Source organism: Phaethon aethereus (genome assembly GCF_964289735.1).
Source record: "Phaethon aethereus genome assembly, chromosome: 3".
Classification (NCBI taxonomy): Eukaryota; Metazoa; Chordata; class Aves; order Phaethontiformes; family Phaethontidae; genus Phaethon; species Phaethon aethereus.
Genome location: NC_138576.1, coordinates 27,408,048 through 27,426,559, shown reverse-complemented (window position 1 = coordinate 27,426,559; position 18,512 = coordinate 27,408,048). Strand labels below are relative to the sequence as shown.

General features: G+C 39.6%; 1 protein-coding gene across 1 annotated transcript in view; it reads right to left on the bottom strand.

Annotated features, from left to right (window-relative positions):
• The window catches only part of LRRC1 (leucine rich repeat containing 1), a gene marked incomplete at its 5' end in the record, with an annotated part of 75,861 nt that overhangs the window by 18,260 nt on the left and 39,089 nt on the right, over positions 1-18,512 (bottom strand). The window contains 4 exons of the mRNA XM_081997410.1: positions 1,052-1,196; positions 2,966-3,040; positions 3,809-3,872; positions 5,341-5,397. Of these exons, the coding sequence (XP_081853536.1) occupies positions 1,052-1,196; positions 2,966-3,040; positions 3,809-3,872; positions 5,341-5,397 (341 nt within the window). The remainder of the gene's footprint in view (positions 1-1,051; positions 1,197-2,965; positions 3,041-3,808; positions 3,873-5,340; positions 5,398-18,512) is intronic.

Below are 18,512 nucleotides of genomic sequence, written 5' to 3'. Positions count from 1 at the left end.
GTTACAGACAAACTCCCCTCCGGCAGACTGCATGGGTCATAGCCTTTCAGAAGGTACAGCTCCACTTCTGATGTACAACACCTGTACTAGCCAGCTCAGGTCATCAGAGAGGGCTGCTACAAGTCTCTACCAAACACACGCTAGCCAACTGTAGGACCCACTGTATTCACCCCACTCCCCAAAGTTTAACTACTAGAAAAACATTTCTCTTTTCTTAGACTCATGTAGCATATGGAAAAGGGCAAGTCTGTCCATTGTTTTTCACGTTCCCAGTTAAACCACATTCACAAGTGCCCTCCTTCCCCTACACCTTTATTTTTGCGGGGGGGGGGGGGGGGGGGGCGGGGGCCGAACCTGGAGATTTTTGATTTTTTGCAAGAAGGCAGCATACTCTTGCACCGTGAAACTCCAAAAAAACAGGTGATGAGTAGTAGAGAAACAATGCCTCGCTGACTACTTGTCACAACTACTGCAGGGGTAAAAACATGTATTTTAAAAAGGCACTGGTAATGCTTCAGAAAACACTCAGTTATTAAGCCTGTTTTAAGGGGTCAGACACAGAAAGGTTGTAGTTTGGATCCTCCAGAGTGAGGAGTAATGGGCTGAAGCTGGAACAGCCTTTCACTGGGTTCAGTACAGGATTAATCACATTGTCCAATTGAAGATAATTGCGCATCCTCACTAAAAAGGATGTATTTTTTGTAGTGATAAAGTCAGTCAGTCTTGTCAAGTGACCTACAACATGTTACAAGCTAGAATTTTACAATATTAAAGAGTTATGACGGTGATGTGGATACAGTAGGAACAGATAATAAATTAACTTTTATCTTGTTCAGGTAGGTATCAAGTAAAGACCAAAAAAGGATTAAGAGGTAGTCATTATGCAGACAAGTAAAATGCTAAATTAATAAAGCATTTCATACTAAGCAAAAAAAAAAAGCTGACAAGCTCATCTCTTGCACAAAAAGACTTCAAAAGACTTGAAAACAAACTACTTCCAGTTTACAGTGGATTAAATGGTTCTGCGTGTTAGCATTCACCTTGTACTTACCAATGCCATCAGGTAAGACCTGAAGTAAATTCTGAGAAACAAGCAAGTCTGTTAAAGAAGTCAGACCACTAATTTCTTCAGGAAGGCATTCTAATTTATTTTCAGAAACATCCAGACAAAGCAGGTTTTTCAGGTTTCCTACTTCCTGCGATACAATACAAAAAATTTAAGTCATGCCCAAACATGTAACAAAGCAATTTGAAAAATGTACCATCGCAATGAAATTCCAGAAAGAAAAGTAATTCTCTGTATGACCTCTAAATTGGCCATTGTTTGTATGACCTCTAAATGCAGAAAAAAAGTAAACAATTGCATTTTACATATGATTAACCAACCAAGCGACTCAGTCACAGTTTCTTATTCTAACTATTAAGACTGGCTTCAGTAGTCAGACAAGGTATGTTGTGCACACCCAGGCAAGCACCAGCCAAAACTGGAGTTTTCCTCAAGTAAAGGCTGCAAAGTTGTTTTTTCAGAACTACAGATTATCAACCGTCACGTAATTAAAAGTCTGCCCATCCCAATTAACCCTAGGCAAATTAGGATTAGTCTCTCCTGTCTGATACAGCAACATGCCATGACATCTAGGGATTTCGTATCTTCACATCTCCCAACTGCAACAAATGTAGAAATAGGAATTGGGAGTGTTGCTCTAGCAAGCATATTTGAACTGCCAAGTTATACTGCCATCATCTACAATTATTAATGATTACTTAATTTTTTACAATGGTAATCCGCCAGTTAGCTTAAAAGTCTGACAGAGAAATACCTTTGTCCTCATTAGCCATCAGAGCACCCTGCCATTCCCTGTGTACAGAGACACCCCTATACATGCTCTATAATAGTTCTCATTTTAGTCATCCAAATCATATCTCAGAGAACAGAATAGCTGGGGCAGACGTGTCCTTTACTTTTACATATATGAAATTTTCATACAGTGACAGCCTTGATCCTAACTCACAAGATCAGTCCTTTTATTTTAGAAATGTTTGCCTCTCAAGAGGATGTTTCATTAAAACACACACACACCCTCTATCCTACAATTTCATCTTTTGGACATTAGGCAAAATACACAATAATGGCCAGCTTCAACAAAAACAGCTGCTGAAGTCACACTTGACCTTTTATGAATGATTATCAGTGTTTAACTACATCTACTTAAAAATTATTAGGCCAAGCCAACAACAACAAAATCAACAAAGCCCACTAAACTGTAACTGATTTCCAAGTTACACTGTTGACAATGAGAGTAATACAGCAAATAACAGCAAACTGCGTGAGGAACAGGAGAAAACAGGTTTTGACTTGGCTTTAAAGGAAGAGGGAAAAGAAACCATCCCACGTGTTATCACAGTCCTTAGGAAAGGGAATTTAGAGTGCTGTAAGCTTTAAATGCTAAGGCTCCTCATCCCATGACTGATGTCAGATGGGGGATTTGCCTGCATAAATCAAAATTTCTATTTATGGCAACAGTTCTATTATTGTACTTCTCCCAAACACTGTATGTGAATGGAAGATAATGACTGCAAAAGAAGCTTCATCCTCAAACTGTCAAAACTGCAATTTAGATAGATACAAGAGCTCAGGGTTAACTCAGCCAACTAGTGGTTCCCTGATCATTGGGCCAGGACTGTAAACAGAGGATGTGTCATCCTATAAATTGAACAATGTGCCAATTAGGGAACGGTTCCTTTATCAAGATGTTTAAAAGAAAATGTCTGACAACATATGATATTATGTACAATCCATTGCAGAGGAACTTTTTGAGAGAAAACCCTCACACATCCAAAATCAAACCCAGGCAAAGTGAACTGAGAAGATTATTCTATTTTAAATCACCTCCCTTTAGGTATGAACAAAAAGGTTTTCTTTTAAAAGCATCTTCAAAACAGTATCAGTACAACTCATCTTTACCTGAGGTATTTCGGCTAATTGGTTTCCATCCAACCAGAGGTCTTTAAGATTGAAAAGTGCACCAATTGTTTCTGGCTACAGCATAAAAAGTAATAATGTTAAGTAGCATAGCAGCTTTAAGTCAAAACCAAATGGCCACCCCGTAATTACAGTCTGAGTAAACCAAACCTTACTCCAAGCACTATTTAGAGGTACCATGGTTAAATGCAGCAAGGGTGACTGTAAGCATTTGGGAACTCCATCATACAAATTAATTGTTATAGCTTAACAAGCTACCATACTTTACCTGACATGCACTAACAAATTGCATGCACACTCTTCATCTACTGCAAATCCAACATTTAATTGAGTCAGCTTAAGGGAGATGACAGATATCTTTTGGTAGGTGTATTTGCCACAATGCCAGACACTGCAACCCTCAGCCCTTTCCCAAAGATTCCTACTCCCACCCCGGAAATAGCTGAGCTTTCATCTGCACTCAGCCTGTCCAGTTCCCTACAGAAGCCCATTTGTTCATCATAATTACAAGTGCAGACAAGAGTTTATGCCCTTCCACTCCTTTTTCCTTCTGTAGAAAAAAAATCTGTGCAGTGCTCTCATTTTCTAGAGATCAGCTGCAGTTTTTTGGATAAAGTAATATTATGCTGAACGGGAAGCAATATCTTCCCGTATCTGCTTAGATACGGGAAGCACCAACTCACTGCCAAAATTCATCTGCACGTATAAAAAAACCTTCCCTCCATACATTTTTCTTTCTTCAATTTTGGATATCCTACGATCTATTTAATCTAAATGATGCGTAAAACAAGACCAACATGCACCTTCAGTGGCACGTTCTCTTACCAAGTGATACAGTTCATTGTTTCCTAAATCAAGTTCTTCTAGTCGCTGCAGCTGGGCAAGTGATCTGTGAGATGAGATAAGTCAAAACAAAACCACATCAGACTAAAGTAACAGAAACTCCATGTATTTGAATTAGTTCATTTTACTGAAACCCGTATTTCAAATTACAACGTATTATAGACAGACAGTTATTTTACTAGGCATAGACTATTTGCAGTAGTATCTTACTGAAAAAATAATTTGGCTTGTCAGTATGCCCTTCAAAATGAGGGCCACATAGTTTAGTATAGTTGGTTAGATTTATTTTTAAGGGGAATTTACAGTTATGCAACTGGATAAAAATTCCCCATAGTGATCACATGTAACAGTGTGACTCAAGACTCAATAAATCCATCATGTATCTTCTCAACATGATCTATCCATTTCTAAAGTATTTCAGGTTGGATGTGAAAATGCAAACAGGGGAAAGCCCAAAAGGATGTAAAAGAAGTTCTCTGAACACTAACAGACACAGAGGGCCATCCTTCTACTTCAAAGCAGCCTGTTGTAGAGCTTTTGCTTACTTTCCCCAAAGCTGCAGTAGCACGAAAGCCAGTGAGAGTTGTCAGCTACGTTATTGACAGTCAGAATTTTCCAGGAGCAATAAAATTGTCAACATTTGTGAGGCTTCGTTCTGACACCTCATGGCAAAACCTAGCTAGCAATTCATATCTTCTGACCACAGACACTTGAAGTGCCTCATGGCTCATGGCTATCAACAGCCACAACCAAGGTACTGGGTAGATTGACAAGAAAAAAGGACCCCAAAGCAACTAGGGAAGAGATTCTGATTAAAACAGGTTAAATCTATTACAGTATCTATTAAATTATCTAAACAAGCAGAATAGGAGTCACCAAAACTCTTGCAAGAAGCAGCCAGGTAGTGAAGGAAGGAAACTCCTTCACCAGAGAAAGAAAAGGCTTCTTCCAGGCAAATAGGATCCCCAAAATACCAGATTAATTATACAAAAGACCACCAATTCCTCTGCCACAGTACAGACAGCACAGATACATCTATAGGTATCTTTTTTTTCCCCCAAAAATCATGGTGGGTGGAGTCAGACTTCAGACATCATTAGGCCTAGTTTGTCCCCAAGGCTTTGATCTGCAGGTTTTGGAAGCTTTTGGCTACTTAGCCCTGAACATGAACACTTATTTAAATGCTATGAAGGTCTAGAGTGGAAACCTCTGAGAGCCTATTACCCTACTTTCATAGTTATGAAATTTCAGCATGAGAACAACCCAAACCATCACTCCCACTGCTCGGTCAATGCAGGAAGAAATGTTTGGTGCTGCTGCATTTTATACAGAATATTTTTACAGAACAAAACCAATTGCACAGACTGCAGGCTCCTGCTACTAAGCAAGTACAACAAGTTGTCAATCAGAGCTCAGTATTTTTCCTAGCTGTCATTCAGTTTCAGAACGTTAGCAGATTCTAAGAATAAGAACATTTTCTGCTAATGTAATCAAACACATGAAATGTCACTTACTCAGGTAAATATGTCAGCAAATTTTCTCTAAGTTCCAGCGAAGCCAGGTTATAAAGACTAAAAAAAAAAAGAACAAAGCAAAAAACAAACCACATTTTAATGCAATCTTACTTTTTATATTCCACACTTTCAGAAGAAAGGTGTGTGTTTACACATTTTAAATCAAAATTGCTGTGAACTGATTTTTTTTTTTGTTTTAATTCAACATGACCATCATGTGAAAGGCAGTATAAAAAGACTGGAGGTTATTGCTTGTTTCTCAGTGATATTTTAACACATTAAAGCTAGAACGTAAACAGATAAAACACAAATTTCCATTTGTTAAAAGGTCAGTAGTTGCAAGTTATTAAACAGAGCATATTCATAGGAATTGCACTTACTTACTCGCTTGCATGCTTAATCTGGCATGAGCTATCAAAGTTACAGAGCATCAGGTAAACCCATCACTATTCTAATGATGGCGTGCTCATTACTGTAAGTGACATTATGCTTCTAAGCGGCTCACTCCATATCCCAGGCTTTTACTAATATCACCATAGCAACATTCAGATTTTTCAGGGGTTTATTTATTACTAAATGGAACACAAGGAGTCAGACATTATCCCAACACTGTAATCTGCTCTAATCCTCCAGCGTCCCAGGGAAAAATAAAAATCAGATATGGTGACTCCAAATAAGTAGTTTCCTACAGCAGAATACGTTCTGTCCTAGGTTGCAGGGAAGGGGGACTGTGTGCTAAGCCTTAAGTAAAATCTAGATTAAAAAAGGAACTCCACTAAATTTGAAACACATGTTAAATGTAAACCCAAATTGGTTTTGTCTGTATACCTTAAGAAAAAAAACCAAACAAACAAGCCCATGTACTCAGACCACATCAAACTGAAGTATTTGTCTTCACTTTGAACAATATTAACATACTGAATTACAGGATCATTAGTTATCCCCAGTAAAAAAGCAGCTGGTAACACAGAGTAAAACGAAAGAAAAACCTTCATATTGTAACTCCCAGACAGCTATCTAAACAGGGAAAGCAACATAACAGATGTAATGAGTTATTAAAGGGAAAAGAAGATTTTTTCATGGATCAACTTTGGATAGCGACTGAAAAATACATCCTTTTTTCAAGCACCTATTTCGTACTACATTCAGAAAAAAGTGAACAAAATCTCACAGAAGCCTTGATTATGGTCTCAGTAGTCCTCTCCAGCTTTTAAAATAAGCATATTTTACCCAGTGGGTTCTGTATTCCTCTAGAAGAAATGCAGTTAAAACATACCATATAGGTGAAGATATTTTAGCAGAAGCCTATTACAAATTCAATTAAAAGATAAGTGAGAATAACTCAGCTACTGCCACTCAAAATCATCTGACAGAAACAAGGTAATAAGGAAGCCGTCGTTCTAACGACACAAGAGAAAACTCTCACATAAAAATTTTAACACTATACAACACAAGTCAAGATGGGACATGGTATCTGACGTCCTCACAGAAACCAAACCAGTGGAAGGGGAGAGGGAAGGGGTGATGGAGAACAGTTTCTCTCCGAGAGGAACGTGGATCTGCTCATACTCACATTGCCACCCACAGACTGACATTACATTTTTGTTTACAGGTTTTCTAGAAATCTAGTCCAATCTTCCTTTGAATTTCACACTTTCTCTTCAAGCTCATATTAGGTGAGACCCATGATTCACTTCTATCATGAGAATACAAAAAGGATGCGCACACCACCAAGCTGCCTTCCAATCTTGTGTTTACAGATTACCCCGCATCTCCTTATCTCCCTCCCCATCGCATTGAAGTGTTGAAGAGTAAAATGGTGCAATCTCTTAATTTCTCTTCTTACATCAGACACCACTTTGGCTGTGGTTAAACAGAAATCTTTGTCAGCAAAACCACGATCAACAGCAACAACTTGCGAACCACCACCTTAACCAGCCTCATCATATCATTAAACCGGGGCAGGCCAGTGAATCAGCTCAGGCAATTGATCCTGCTTAAAAATAACCCAGCAAAAAGAGTAACACAGATTCCTAATCAAACATAGAATAAATCCCCTTGAACACCTGGGCCAGTACAACTGCCAAGAAGGTACAAGGAAGGCATCTGTACTGCCCAAGCCAGCAGCGCTACAAGGACATTAGGAAAAATTCTTTACTGAGAGGGTGGTCAGGCATTGGAACAGGCTGCCCAGGGCGGTACTGGAGTCAGCATCTCTGGAAGTGTTCAAAATCCACAGTGTGGATGTGGCACTTCAAGACATGGTTTAGGGAACATGGTGGTGCTGGATTAATGGTTGGACTTGATATCTTGAAGGTCCTTTCCAACCTAGTGATTCTGTGACTCACTGGGTAGCTGTGCCTTTGTGGATACTCACCAACAGCTGTCTTTGTATCATAGAATTGCTAAGGTTGGAAAAGACCCCTAAGATCATCAAGTCCAACCATCAACCCAACACCACCATGCCCACTAAACTATGTGCCAAAGTGCCATGTCCACACATTTTTTGAACACTTCCAGTGATGGGGACTCTACCACCTCCCTGGGCAGCCTGTTCCAATGCTTGACAACCCTTCTGGTGAAGAAATTTTTCCTAATACCCAATCTAACCTCCCCCGGCACAACTTGAGGCCATTTCCTCTCATCCTATCGCTAGTTACTTAGGAGAAGAGACCAACACCCACCTCACCACAACTCCCTTTCAAGCAGCTGTAGAGAGCGTCTTCCCTCAGCCTTCTCTTCTCCACACTAAAGAATCCCTGTTCCCTCAGCCGCTCCTCATAAGACTTGTTCTCCAGACCCTTCACCAGCTTCATTGCCCTTCTCTGGACAGGCTCCAGCAACTCAATGTCCTTCTTGTTGTGAGGGGCCCAAAACTGAACACAGTATTCAAGGTGCGGCCTCACCAGTCCAACCACCTACCATGCATTTCAGAGGCTAACTGTGGCCGATCACAGTCCCAGGCTAGGTTCTCTTCTTATGGGAGTCAGCTACATATGGGTTTATGCCTTCATCTCAAATGACACAGCTTTCTGGAGAAGAAATGCTTTATACTCCTGCTATTCTCACCCACAGCTTGCTCACAACTGTAACTCCACCCTGGAACAAAACAAAGACGCTGCCCTCCACCCCTTTAATCTGCCCTTTCTGCTTTTTCCAAGGTCTTGAGTCCAAACCCAATGTAAATGGACCCCAATAAGCAAAATGAAGCTTCCCACCAAGTAGTGTACAATAGAGAATAAGCCTATGAACTTTATACCAGCAAAGCTGTTCCATTAGCCTGAAATATTATGTTCAAGGTGGACCCAATCTGAAAAAGAGGACAGAAAATGAGAGGAAATTTTTTACTCATTACTCTTAAATTTCAACTACTTACAGAAGCAGCTCCCAGCAAACCTGTGTACTGCAATTTAAAATGGGAAAATGTGACAGTTTTTGTATAAAGTAACATCATACAAAAGGCATGCTGATGCACTGAAGCACCTACCTCTGACACATTACAGAGCAGAGATATAGCTCTTCATTAAATTTACCAACAGGTCCTGAATACATTCTATGTTCACTAACATTTTGCTGTTTTTAAGGTATGTTAAAAAACGGGATTTTTAGTCATTTGCAAGAAAAATACACATTTCTTGTTATTTTTCAAATACGTTTTGTGATTTAATAACACATTCTGTCTAGAAAGTGTAATTCTTCCTCTCAATTACAAGTAGAGATTTTTCACAATATACTAAATCACTACTTCTTCTCCTTCTGCTCTTAATTTTATGGCTGCACTGTTAGTCAAGAGTCTTTCTGAAGTCTCTGAAAGGAACTTAAGGAAGCCAGACTTTAACAATTTCAGAGTCTTTCCCTAATCCTAATCTTCACCTAGGAGAGAAAACCAGTCATGGGGGGTTACCTGTTTCAATCCGTAAGACACAAAAGCAACAGCAATCTAGTCTACTCAGACAGGAGACACAGTTCCATCAGTGGCTGTTCACCAACTGCATTTAGAAACACAAATGCACCACAGAGCATTGCAGCTGCTCTCAAACACAAACAGTCCTTGGTCCCCTAGAAACACCCAACAGAAAATGTACAAGCAAAATGTCATCTATATTCTAAAGGGTAAAGAAAAAAAAACAAAGAAAAACCCCCAAGAAAACCCTAAGTACTTTTCCAAGTCTACTATCATAAGAAGCTATTTCACAGAAGCTTGTAAAAAGCATTAATATTGTAGTAATTCTCACTGCAAAAGCTACCACACACACCTCGGACACTGAGTATGTGTGTGAAATTACTGAGCACGAGGCAACAGCTGAACCAGGTGGAGGATGCAGTAACTGAAATAATTACGTTTTCCATCTCAGCATTCCAGATGATTTCTGGTGTAAGGGTGCAACCAAACTGAATTTAAAAGGTACAACATTGGCTAAAAATGTAATTTTCAGTACAAACCAGATATACTTATTCAGTACTGTACCTAAAGTAACTGTAGATATTGGTATTCACTATTTGAGCTAGAAGAATGAAAAGAATGTGAAATCAATAATTGAGAACGAAACTAATAGCAAGAAAGTAGTCCATAAATGTTTGAAGTGTCTATCCCGTGCATTCCTGTCAGAGTTTGAGAGAAACTCACAACCCAACACGGTCTACAGATAGGGAACACCACAAATACTCCTTCATGTCAACCGCAGTGGTCTCCTCCAAAATAAAGTAAGACTAGAAACAGCCACTAAGATCGAAACCAAAGCACATTGCTGTTCTTCCAAAGCAAGTCAGCTTTCCTTTGTGTTAATTGCAGAAAGATTATCAGTAGCAACATGCCCTACAAAATAAGCATTTCAAAAGCAGATGACTCTCTGGACAACAGCAATTCACTGCAATAGGTAAAACAACATCAACTGCAGTGTAAAAAAAAAAAAGAGACAGAGACACATGTTCCCTAGTTACCTAGGATGAAATTACATTTTCAGTGGACCACATACATTAAATATACTATGTCTTGTAAAATTATAAAATACAAAACTGAGATGAGTTACCCTTGTGCTTTACCAGGGACAGCTGCATCATTCCCCGATTAAAGGGGACAGAAAAATCAGCGTTAGGAGTGACAACAGACAACACTATATATCCCATTTTTTTCCCAGTCCCATTTTTATCCCAGTCCCTGCAATGGGACTAGAAGCACCCAAGCCCTTGGGGTACACCAGCAAAAGCTTCTGAGGAAAACACTGGGAAGCACAGTTTGACATATGCTATCTTCTTGTGAAAATGAAGCTGAAATTACAAAGGTGGAAAGAGAAGTGTGGAAAAACCTAGGAGAAAATTAAGATAGATGATAAAAGGACTAATATAAAAGCTAAAGATGCTTAGCCAATAAAAACTGGACAACTGCCTTCTCTTATTTGAATAATAGAAGTCACACATTTTCACCTTACGTCAGGAGCACCACACAGCTGAGCATGCAAGACGAGAAGTCAGGCTTTGGGAAACAAGGAAGCAAAGTTGGAAGAAATGAAGATCTAAGGCACCTACAAAAATACATGGTCCGATCTGCACTCTTTCCAGCAAGTTTCAGCTGGCTAGGGGAATGTAAAATCTAAAATTTACTTCTTCCTCACATTTTTAAAGACTGCAAAAAGAAAGGAAAGATGGGAGAACGGGCATGGTCCCCGTATTTATACAGAACAAGGGAAGGCTGTACACAATAAGGATGGCTAAGGTGAGAACACAGTATAGATTTTGAATTTGGTCTGTATTACATTTGTTATGCACAATTAGCAATGGCTACAGAACACAGTTCAATGATGCAGCATACAGAAATGAGATATGAAGTCCACATTCTGGCTATTTCCACCAGTCCAGAAGGACTTCAGTTCTCTGGGCAAGCATCTGAAGATTACTGTTACTTTGATAACATCTGCCCCTGCATCCCTACACAGCACGTACACTTTGCAATATTCATCATGACTAGACTGGGAAGGAAGGGAGTTTAAAACAGGCAACTCATTTCATTTTTTGTGCAGAAAAGGAACATGCTGGTTTTTGTGTCTATCAAGGGTCTTCCAAGAAATGAGAAGGTAACTGTGGTACTCTGACATCAGCATACAAAATGCACAAAACTAGCCATATTTAAATATATTACAGCCCATTCCCACTGCCCAAATAAAACTACCCATAACATGTATGACCCTGCCCCAGGACACATCGGTTAGGTGACTAGTCTCTCATCTGACAAGATCCCATTAAGCTTCTCCCATCCCACAAGGCTTTTAGCTGCAGAGCGACAATTCATGGAGAACCTGACATTTATCAGCTTTTTTTCCTCAAGGAAATGACAGGGTTAATCAGTCACTAGCCAGCTCTCAAAATGCCACTTACTCACACCATAAGTATTTGAAGGTACAGCATATACCTTTGGGATAGGCTCCTTTTCCAAGTCACTCCCAAAAGCAGCTTTTTCTCTCACCCTCTCTTCATTGATTGTACCATTGACTGCAGAAAGAGCCTGAAAGGACCAGTCTCCAAACTCCAACTCCTACATCAATCAAATCCTGGGCTACATCCAAAGCAGTGTGGCCAGCAGGTCGAGGGAGGTGATTCTGCTCCTCTACTCCCCTTGGGTCAGACCCCACCCAGAGTACTGCATCCCACTCTGGCGTCCCCAGCAGGTCCAGAGGAGGATCACAAATATGGTGAGAGGGCTGGAACACATCTCCTGTGAAGAAAGGCTCAGATTTGGGGACAGGCTAAGAGAGTTGGGGTTGTTCAGCCTGGGGAAGAGAAGGCTCTGGGAAGACCTTATTGCAGCCTTTCAGTATATAAAGGGGGCTTACAAGAAAGAGGAGAGAGACTTTCTACTATGGCCTGTAGTTACAGAACATGGGACAACCATTTTAAACTGAGAGTAGGTTTAGACTAGATAAGGAAGAATATTTTCACAATGAGGGTGGTGAGGCAGTGGAACAGGTTGCCCAGAGACGTTGTTGATGCCTCATCCCTGGAAGTGTTAAAGGTCAGGCTGGATGGGGCTTTGAGCAACCAGATCTAATGAAAGATGTCTCTGCCCGCAACAGGAGGTCTGGATTAGATGATCCAAACCATTCTATGATTCTACGGAATTAGGTGCTTAAAATTCAGTGGTTTCAAGAGCTTCTGTAAGCACACACCCCTTTCCAGAGTTAACTACCACTTCAGTTCTTCCCTGAGTCTACCTAATTTCACCCACACACAGTTACTATACTTGCCAGCACCATATCGTTCCTCAGTGTCTGAAGAACCAGATCCATGTGGATTTTTGGTGTAATGACATTTCCAATGCCACAAAAGCAATAATAGCCTTACAAGGAAGGATTATGCTTCCTGAATTTCCTAAGATTCTGTTAACATATAACCATGTAGTTTGTGGTCCATACGTTCCTGGTATGCATTTTGCTCTCCTTTTTAAAAGGTTCAACATTACATGCTTATTTTGCTTCCAACTACTGCTTAACTCTGGCATATAATTAGAAAAAGTTATCATGAAAGAACCTTAGAATTCATATCCATTATATGGTACCTATAAATAGTACAGAATTGCAGCTAGTTTCCTTTTCCACAAGATTATTTCTCCAAAAAGCCTACCTTAAGCTTAAAAGGTTTGGGTTTTTTTTTCCCCAAATGCCAGCTTTAACCAGTCTCCTGCCTCTTTGTTTGGTCACCTTTGGTCTGAAAACCTGTTTTACAGTGTGAATGATAAAAAGCACTAATGAATTTTTATAAAATTAATCCAATATAATTTAAAGAGAGAGACCTTATGCCCGCACCATGCAATAGAGGAGAGAAATTTTTGCAAATTCTTAGCTACTGAATCCCAGAAATTCTTGCATGAGCCAGAAATCACAGGAAGTACTAATTTCCTAAATGAGGGCACTCATCCATTTCAAAGCAAACTATCTTCACACACATGAAGTCCTACAGTTCTAGCTTAGAATATAAGGGATGCTGTAAAAACAACTGCAAAGCAATGTAACTAGATTGAGTTTTGATGAAACTGTTGTTACGCCTCAGCAGTATTGTCAAAGACCATTCTTCCAGAAGCATCTTTGAGATCATTCCCCCACACACTTTTTTGAAGGTAAAGCAACTTGAAGTAAATTGCATCCAAGTTAAACACTATTCTTTCCTCTCACATTTAGGCATATAATGTGCAAGGGAAAGGCACATGAGGCTTTCCTTAGCAGTCCGCTTATGGAGTTTGACAAGCAGGACAGTATTCTAGTAAGAACAATTCTAGTAAGAAAATTTGAAAGTAAGGACTATGTTCCTAATACTTGCCATTTTCTACAGAGCTGGGAGAAGTGGATACAAATTATGGGGGGAAAATACTTCTTCCTTGGAAGACTGATTTTAGATAAGCACAAAAGAAAGTGAAGTCGATAATTTTGTCATCCTGGACTTAAGTGGCAAAGACACTGAAAGCCAGAGGAAGAGCATGTGCATAGACAGTTACTTGAATGGAATTGTCAATACCATTAATTGGCTTGTAAAAAGCTACAGATCTTCCACAAGGGAAAACAGAAGGATAAAAAAAAAAATAGTATCTTACCAGCCACTAACTGGAGGAAAGACTAAACAGACAGCCAGTAACAACTCACATCCAAATTTTAGAAAGTGAAAAGTTCTAAAGTTTACAGCCAATGAATTCCCTAAATAGGTAACAAAGGTAGTCTAAGCTGCTAATTAAGACTAGTTTTCTACATAAGCTTCGTTTTCAAGTTGCTGAGATCAGTTCTGCTCTCTCTCTCCCTCACACACAGCAACAAGCACGGCCCAAAAAAGAGACAGGAACACTGAGCTCCCTATGACCTTTAAAAAGCACAATCAAGAAGAGAGAGATTCGTAATTACAGCTCAGACTGTTCCCTTTTGAATGCTTTAACTGAACATTCTTCAATTTCCTTAACAAGATTACTGAAACAGGTTGGGGAGGCTAAGCCAATTCACTATTACAACAAGATTTCATTTTTAAAATATCTTCCACTCCACTCATACAACTTCAATCTTCGATGACTTAAATAAAAATTGAATTACTTTATTTTTAAAAAAAAATTGCTAAGTATATGTTAAATATTTCGTCCTTGTCTAACACACAAGATGCAACATTTAAAGACCAGATGGCACTGCATTCACTATTACATTGTTAAATAGTGTTCCAGAAATAAACTTTGGAGTTTCTTAACATTCAGTTTTGCCATTTAGCAAACAGCTGTGATTAACACTGACTGCTCTACCTACTCAAACTCTGTAAATATTACTTGTCACGCTAAATTCAGATAAGCCAGAGTGAGAGCTCTTAACATTATTTATATCAGCCTAGCCAGACCACCTACAACAGTCCTGCTTCTATGTATTTCCAAGATAAGCCTCCCCATCACTTTTGTTGTATCATGTAACACTGTATTTTAATCAGACATTATTATGCGAAACCTTAAAACAGAATTACATTGTCTTGTTCCACACATTTTTAAGGACATTTTCCATTCTGTCTGATGCTACCAGATGTGTAATCTACACTGGGGGCACCCTAGCATACACTACGAAAAACACAGTCAAGGACTGTCCCAGGAATCCATTATCAGAAAAAGCATGTAATTCTGATCTGCTTCTGGATCATCCACATTGAGCGCATCATTCTTGCCTTTGAAGACCTTTTTTTCTCCGGGTACTTAAATTCAGATCAGCATTAAAGACTGAGGTCACAAGTTGACAAAAACTTCAAAACCTCTAGAATGAAACACACATATATAGACAAAACCACCACGCTGAGTGACTTTGTTTCTCTAACATGAAATCTCTGGATATTTGTGGTTCCGCGACTCTTGAAAAGCGTGCCTACAGCAAATCTTTCCGCAAAACAATGCTCCTAAGCGCAGTAACGTTTGCTCTATTCTTTTCATTATTTTCACTGTCATAATGAAATGCCTATTTCAGCATTCTACCTGCTAGCTGCAGATGTTAAGAGGAAAATTTCTCTGCTTACCTCATAATTCCCTTTCAGTAGTAAGGTCCACAGATCCACTCAGCCTGCTTGCAGCTTGGGGGTAAACCAGACTCATCAGTCATGGGCATCAGGAGAATATCCTTCCCATCTAATGAAATTCACCCCTCCCCACATGAAAAGTTTCTAAAGCTAAAATAAGATATTCTACTTTCTTGCTTCACAGACTGTGCAGTTCTGTGGAAAAAAGGGGGGTATGGAGGCTGTGAATGATGGGGATACTACAGATAATGATATTATTATGATCTTTTGTTGAATCCTCAGGATTTGGAGATCCTGTCCAAGTAGGAGACCATCTGTACATTTTGGAGTGAGGGGGAAAAAAAAAAAAGATTGTGTATGGCAGAGGAAAGCTTTTTTATTTGCCATGCTAGCGTTCAGGCAGGGAACTTCCAAAACACTCTACCTGCCAGTCAGTAATTATCTCATACTTTAAACCTTAGCATCCAATTAAAAAAAAAAAAAAAGGTATTCTTTATCTTTTCCACACACAGACAAGACTGCTGAAAAAATGGTGAAAGCTAAAAACTGGGTACAAGTTAGATTGTTTAGTGTGCTGATGGGCAGCAGGCCTTAAATCATAATTTAAAGCACAGCAGTGAAGCTCTGCACTTTGTTTCAGCCATTAAAGAAACTTGTTGATTTTGTTGTCCCCTGAGTTTGACAGATAACTGTCTTATTCAAATACACATTTCACACTGAAAGAACTATTTTTTTGGCTAGGGCAAATTCCTTGTGAAGCACCCATTTGAGAGTCCGATGCTAGTTTAAACATCAGAGACACACATAAAAGGCTTTCCAAAGAAGGCACCTGGACATAGTTCAAGTCTAAGAACCACAAATAAATAAATAAACAAACAAACATATAAAGCTGACACAATCTCTCTTCTCTTTCTAGACGTTAAGCCATGAGAGCACTGTATGCATCTCTAAGTTCCCAAATCTTTGCTGGTAAAAAGCCAACATCACAGTGGGCTTGGTGGTGGTGGGGCAGAGCTAACCCTTAAGCCAACTCTACAGAATGAACACATACAGACAGAGAAGGTGCTTGGGACGAACAGACACTAAGACTGTATTCATAAGACTGCAAGGTATGCCCTAGGAAGCCTTACAGACAAACACCCTGATTTACTCAAATACCCTCACATACAAACACTCTGATTTTTTAATTTCAGGGAGAAGTCATGCCCTGTGTTTTGGGTGTTACACGAATCAGGAAGTACTGAAGAAAAATCCTGGAAGCAAGTGGGAATTCCTAAATGCAACCCACGCTGCGAGGAACAGGTTATGCTTGCTTATAGGGCAGCTCTACAGCCACACACAGTCCTGCAGAATAGGCGAGGAAATTAGACTTGCTCTCATTAGACTGAGAAACACTGTAAAAGACACTCCCACTCACAGCTTAAACTGTGTAACTTGTTTCTCCAAATGGTTCAGCTAGCCAACAGGACAAGTCCTGCTCCAAGCTGCACCCACCTAATTATTAGCGAAAATCTCTCTCATGCATTAGCATTCACTGTTTTGCTCCAAAAAGCAACCACATCATGACTTAAGAGAGCACAAATCACAGAGAAACACAAAAAATAGCACTGGTAACATTAAGACATCTAGTCTGTTATCAAATCCTAAAGCAGTGTGTCACACATCTTTCTAGTATGCCTTAAAACAATACATAAGCTAAAAGAGGAATGCTTCACCTAACAAGGGAAAACTTTTGGCGCATGTACCAGCACTGGATAAGCAGATTGAAGGACTCACACAGAAGAAGAAAAGTTGACACACACTGAGCATGGCTATGCAAGAGGAAAGACAAAAGGTTCAAGGGAGGCCTTGCCTATGTTCTTCAAACGTCCAGTTGGGACCCTTAAAAGTACTCCTTTTGGCAACACAAAGGAAAAGAAAAACATAAAAGGTCTATGCAGCAGAATTCTTAACAGCAGAGGAAAAATCTTAACAGCAGTTCCATGTATCAATGGCTTGAACAAGTTCAGACACGGGCCTGGGACAGCAAAGCTGAACACTGGCATTCATCTTATACATCAGACCCTGTGAAAAACAGACTGGATATCTGAATTCATGAGGAAGACACTTCCACTGATGGTTTACCACAAGGCAATTCAAGCCTATTATCTGCTATTAGGAAGAACTTCCTAACTAACCTTCAAAGTATTGCTGTTTGGAAAACATTCCCCATTACTTTTGTTGCTTTCCCCATTTAAGACAGTAGGGCAAATTTGCAGTGCCACAAGATTTTAAGTAGGTAGTTTAAAAAAAAAAAAAGTAAGAGACACTAAGTACATACTGATCACTGTACTACATGAAGACGAATTAGAGATTTCACTGGCTGTATTAGGCAGTTTCCCAGACAAGAGTTTAAGACCTAAGAATTTAGGATGCATTTCCCTAAGTTTCCACACATTGTAGTGGCCAGAAGACAGGCAACAAGCACAGGGACTTCAAGTTTTTCCCAAAACAAGCCCAGCTATAGGAGAATAAACTACCAGTATATATTTTGTTTGCTCACTATTTGACAGATCTCATACGGAGCACATAGGTCCAGCCTATTCCATCAAATAACACCATGGATTATTATCCAAAGCACACAGAAACTCCAGTAAGGCATTTGCAATCATACCCAAACACCTCTAAGAGCCTTACTTGGTCTCTTCAGCCAGGGAGACACAATTAGCATTACTTACTTTCTAAGACCTAGCAATTCTGGGGTCCCAGCAAGTGCAGAGGGAAAAGAACAGAGAAGGGAACAAAGAGCACAAGTAGGCAACCTTTGGAGTAGCCAAAGAGCATTTCACTGCTTTTACCAAACACAAGGCGGTCAGCTGCACCATCAAATTCACTTGCAACAAATGATGCAAATTTTGTAACTAAAAAAGGAAAGCTGCAGTTGTTGGTAGCCAGACTGAAAGAAATATATCTATTACTCTGAGAGGTAAATAATCCATAAGGACTTCGGGTTGCAGTTCTAACTGGCTACAAACAAGATCTCCCAGTAATTTCTAATTGGAACCAGACAGGATCCCTTTCTCTCTGTCACCAAGACATTCCCCAACAGACTTCAAGAACAGTTACATTTTGGGTGGACACCCCATGAGTTTCCCTCGTGTTACGTCAATATTCTTTTGCAT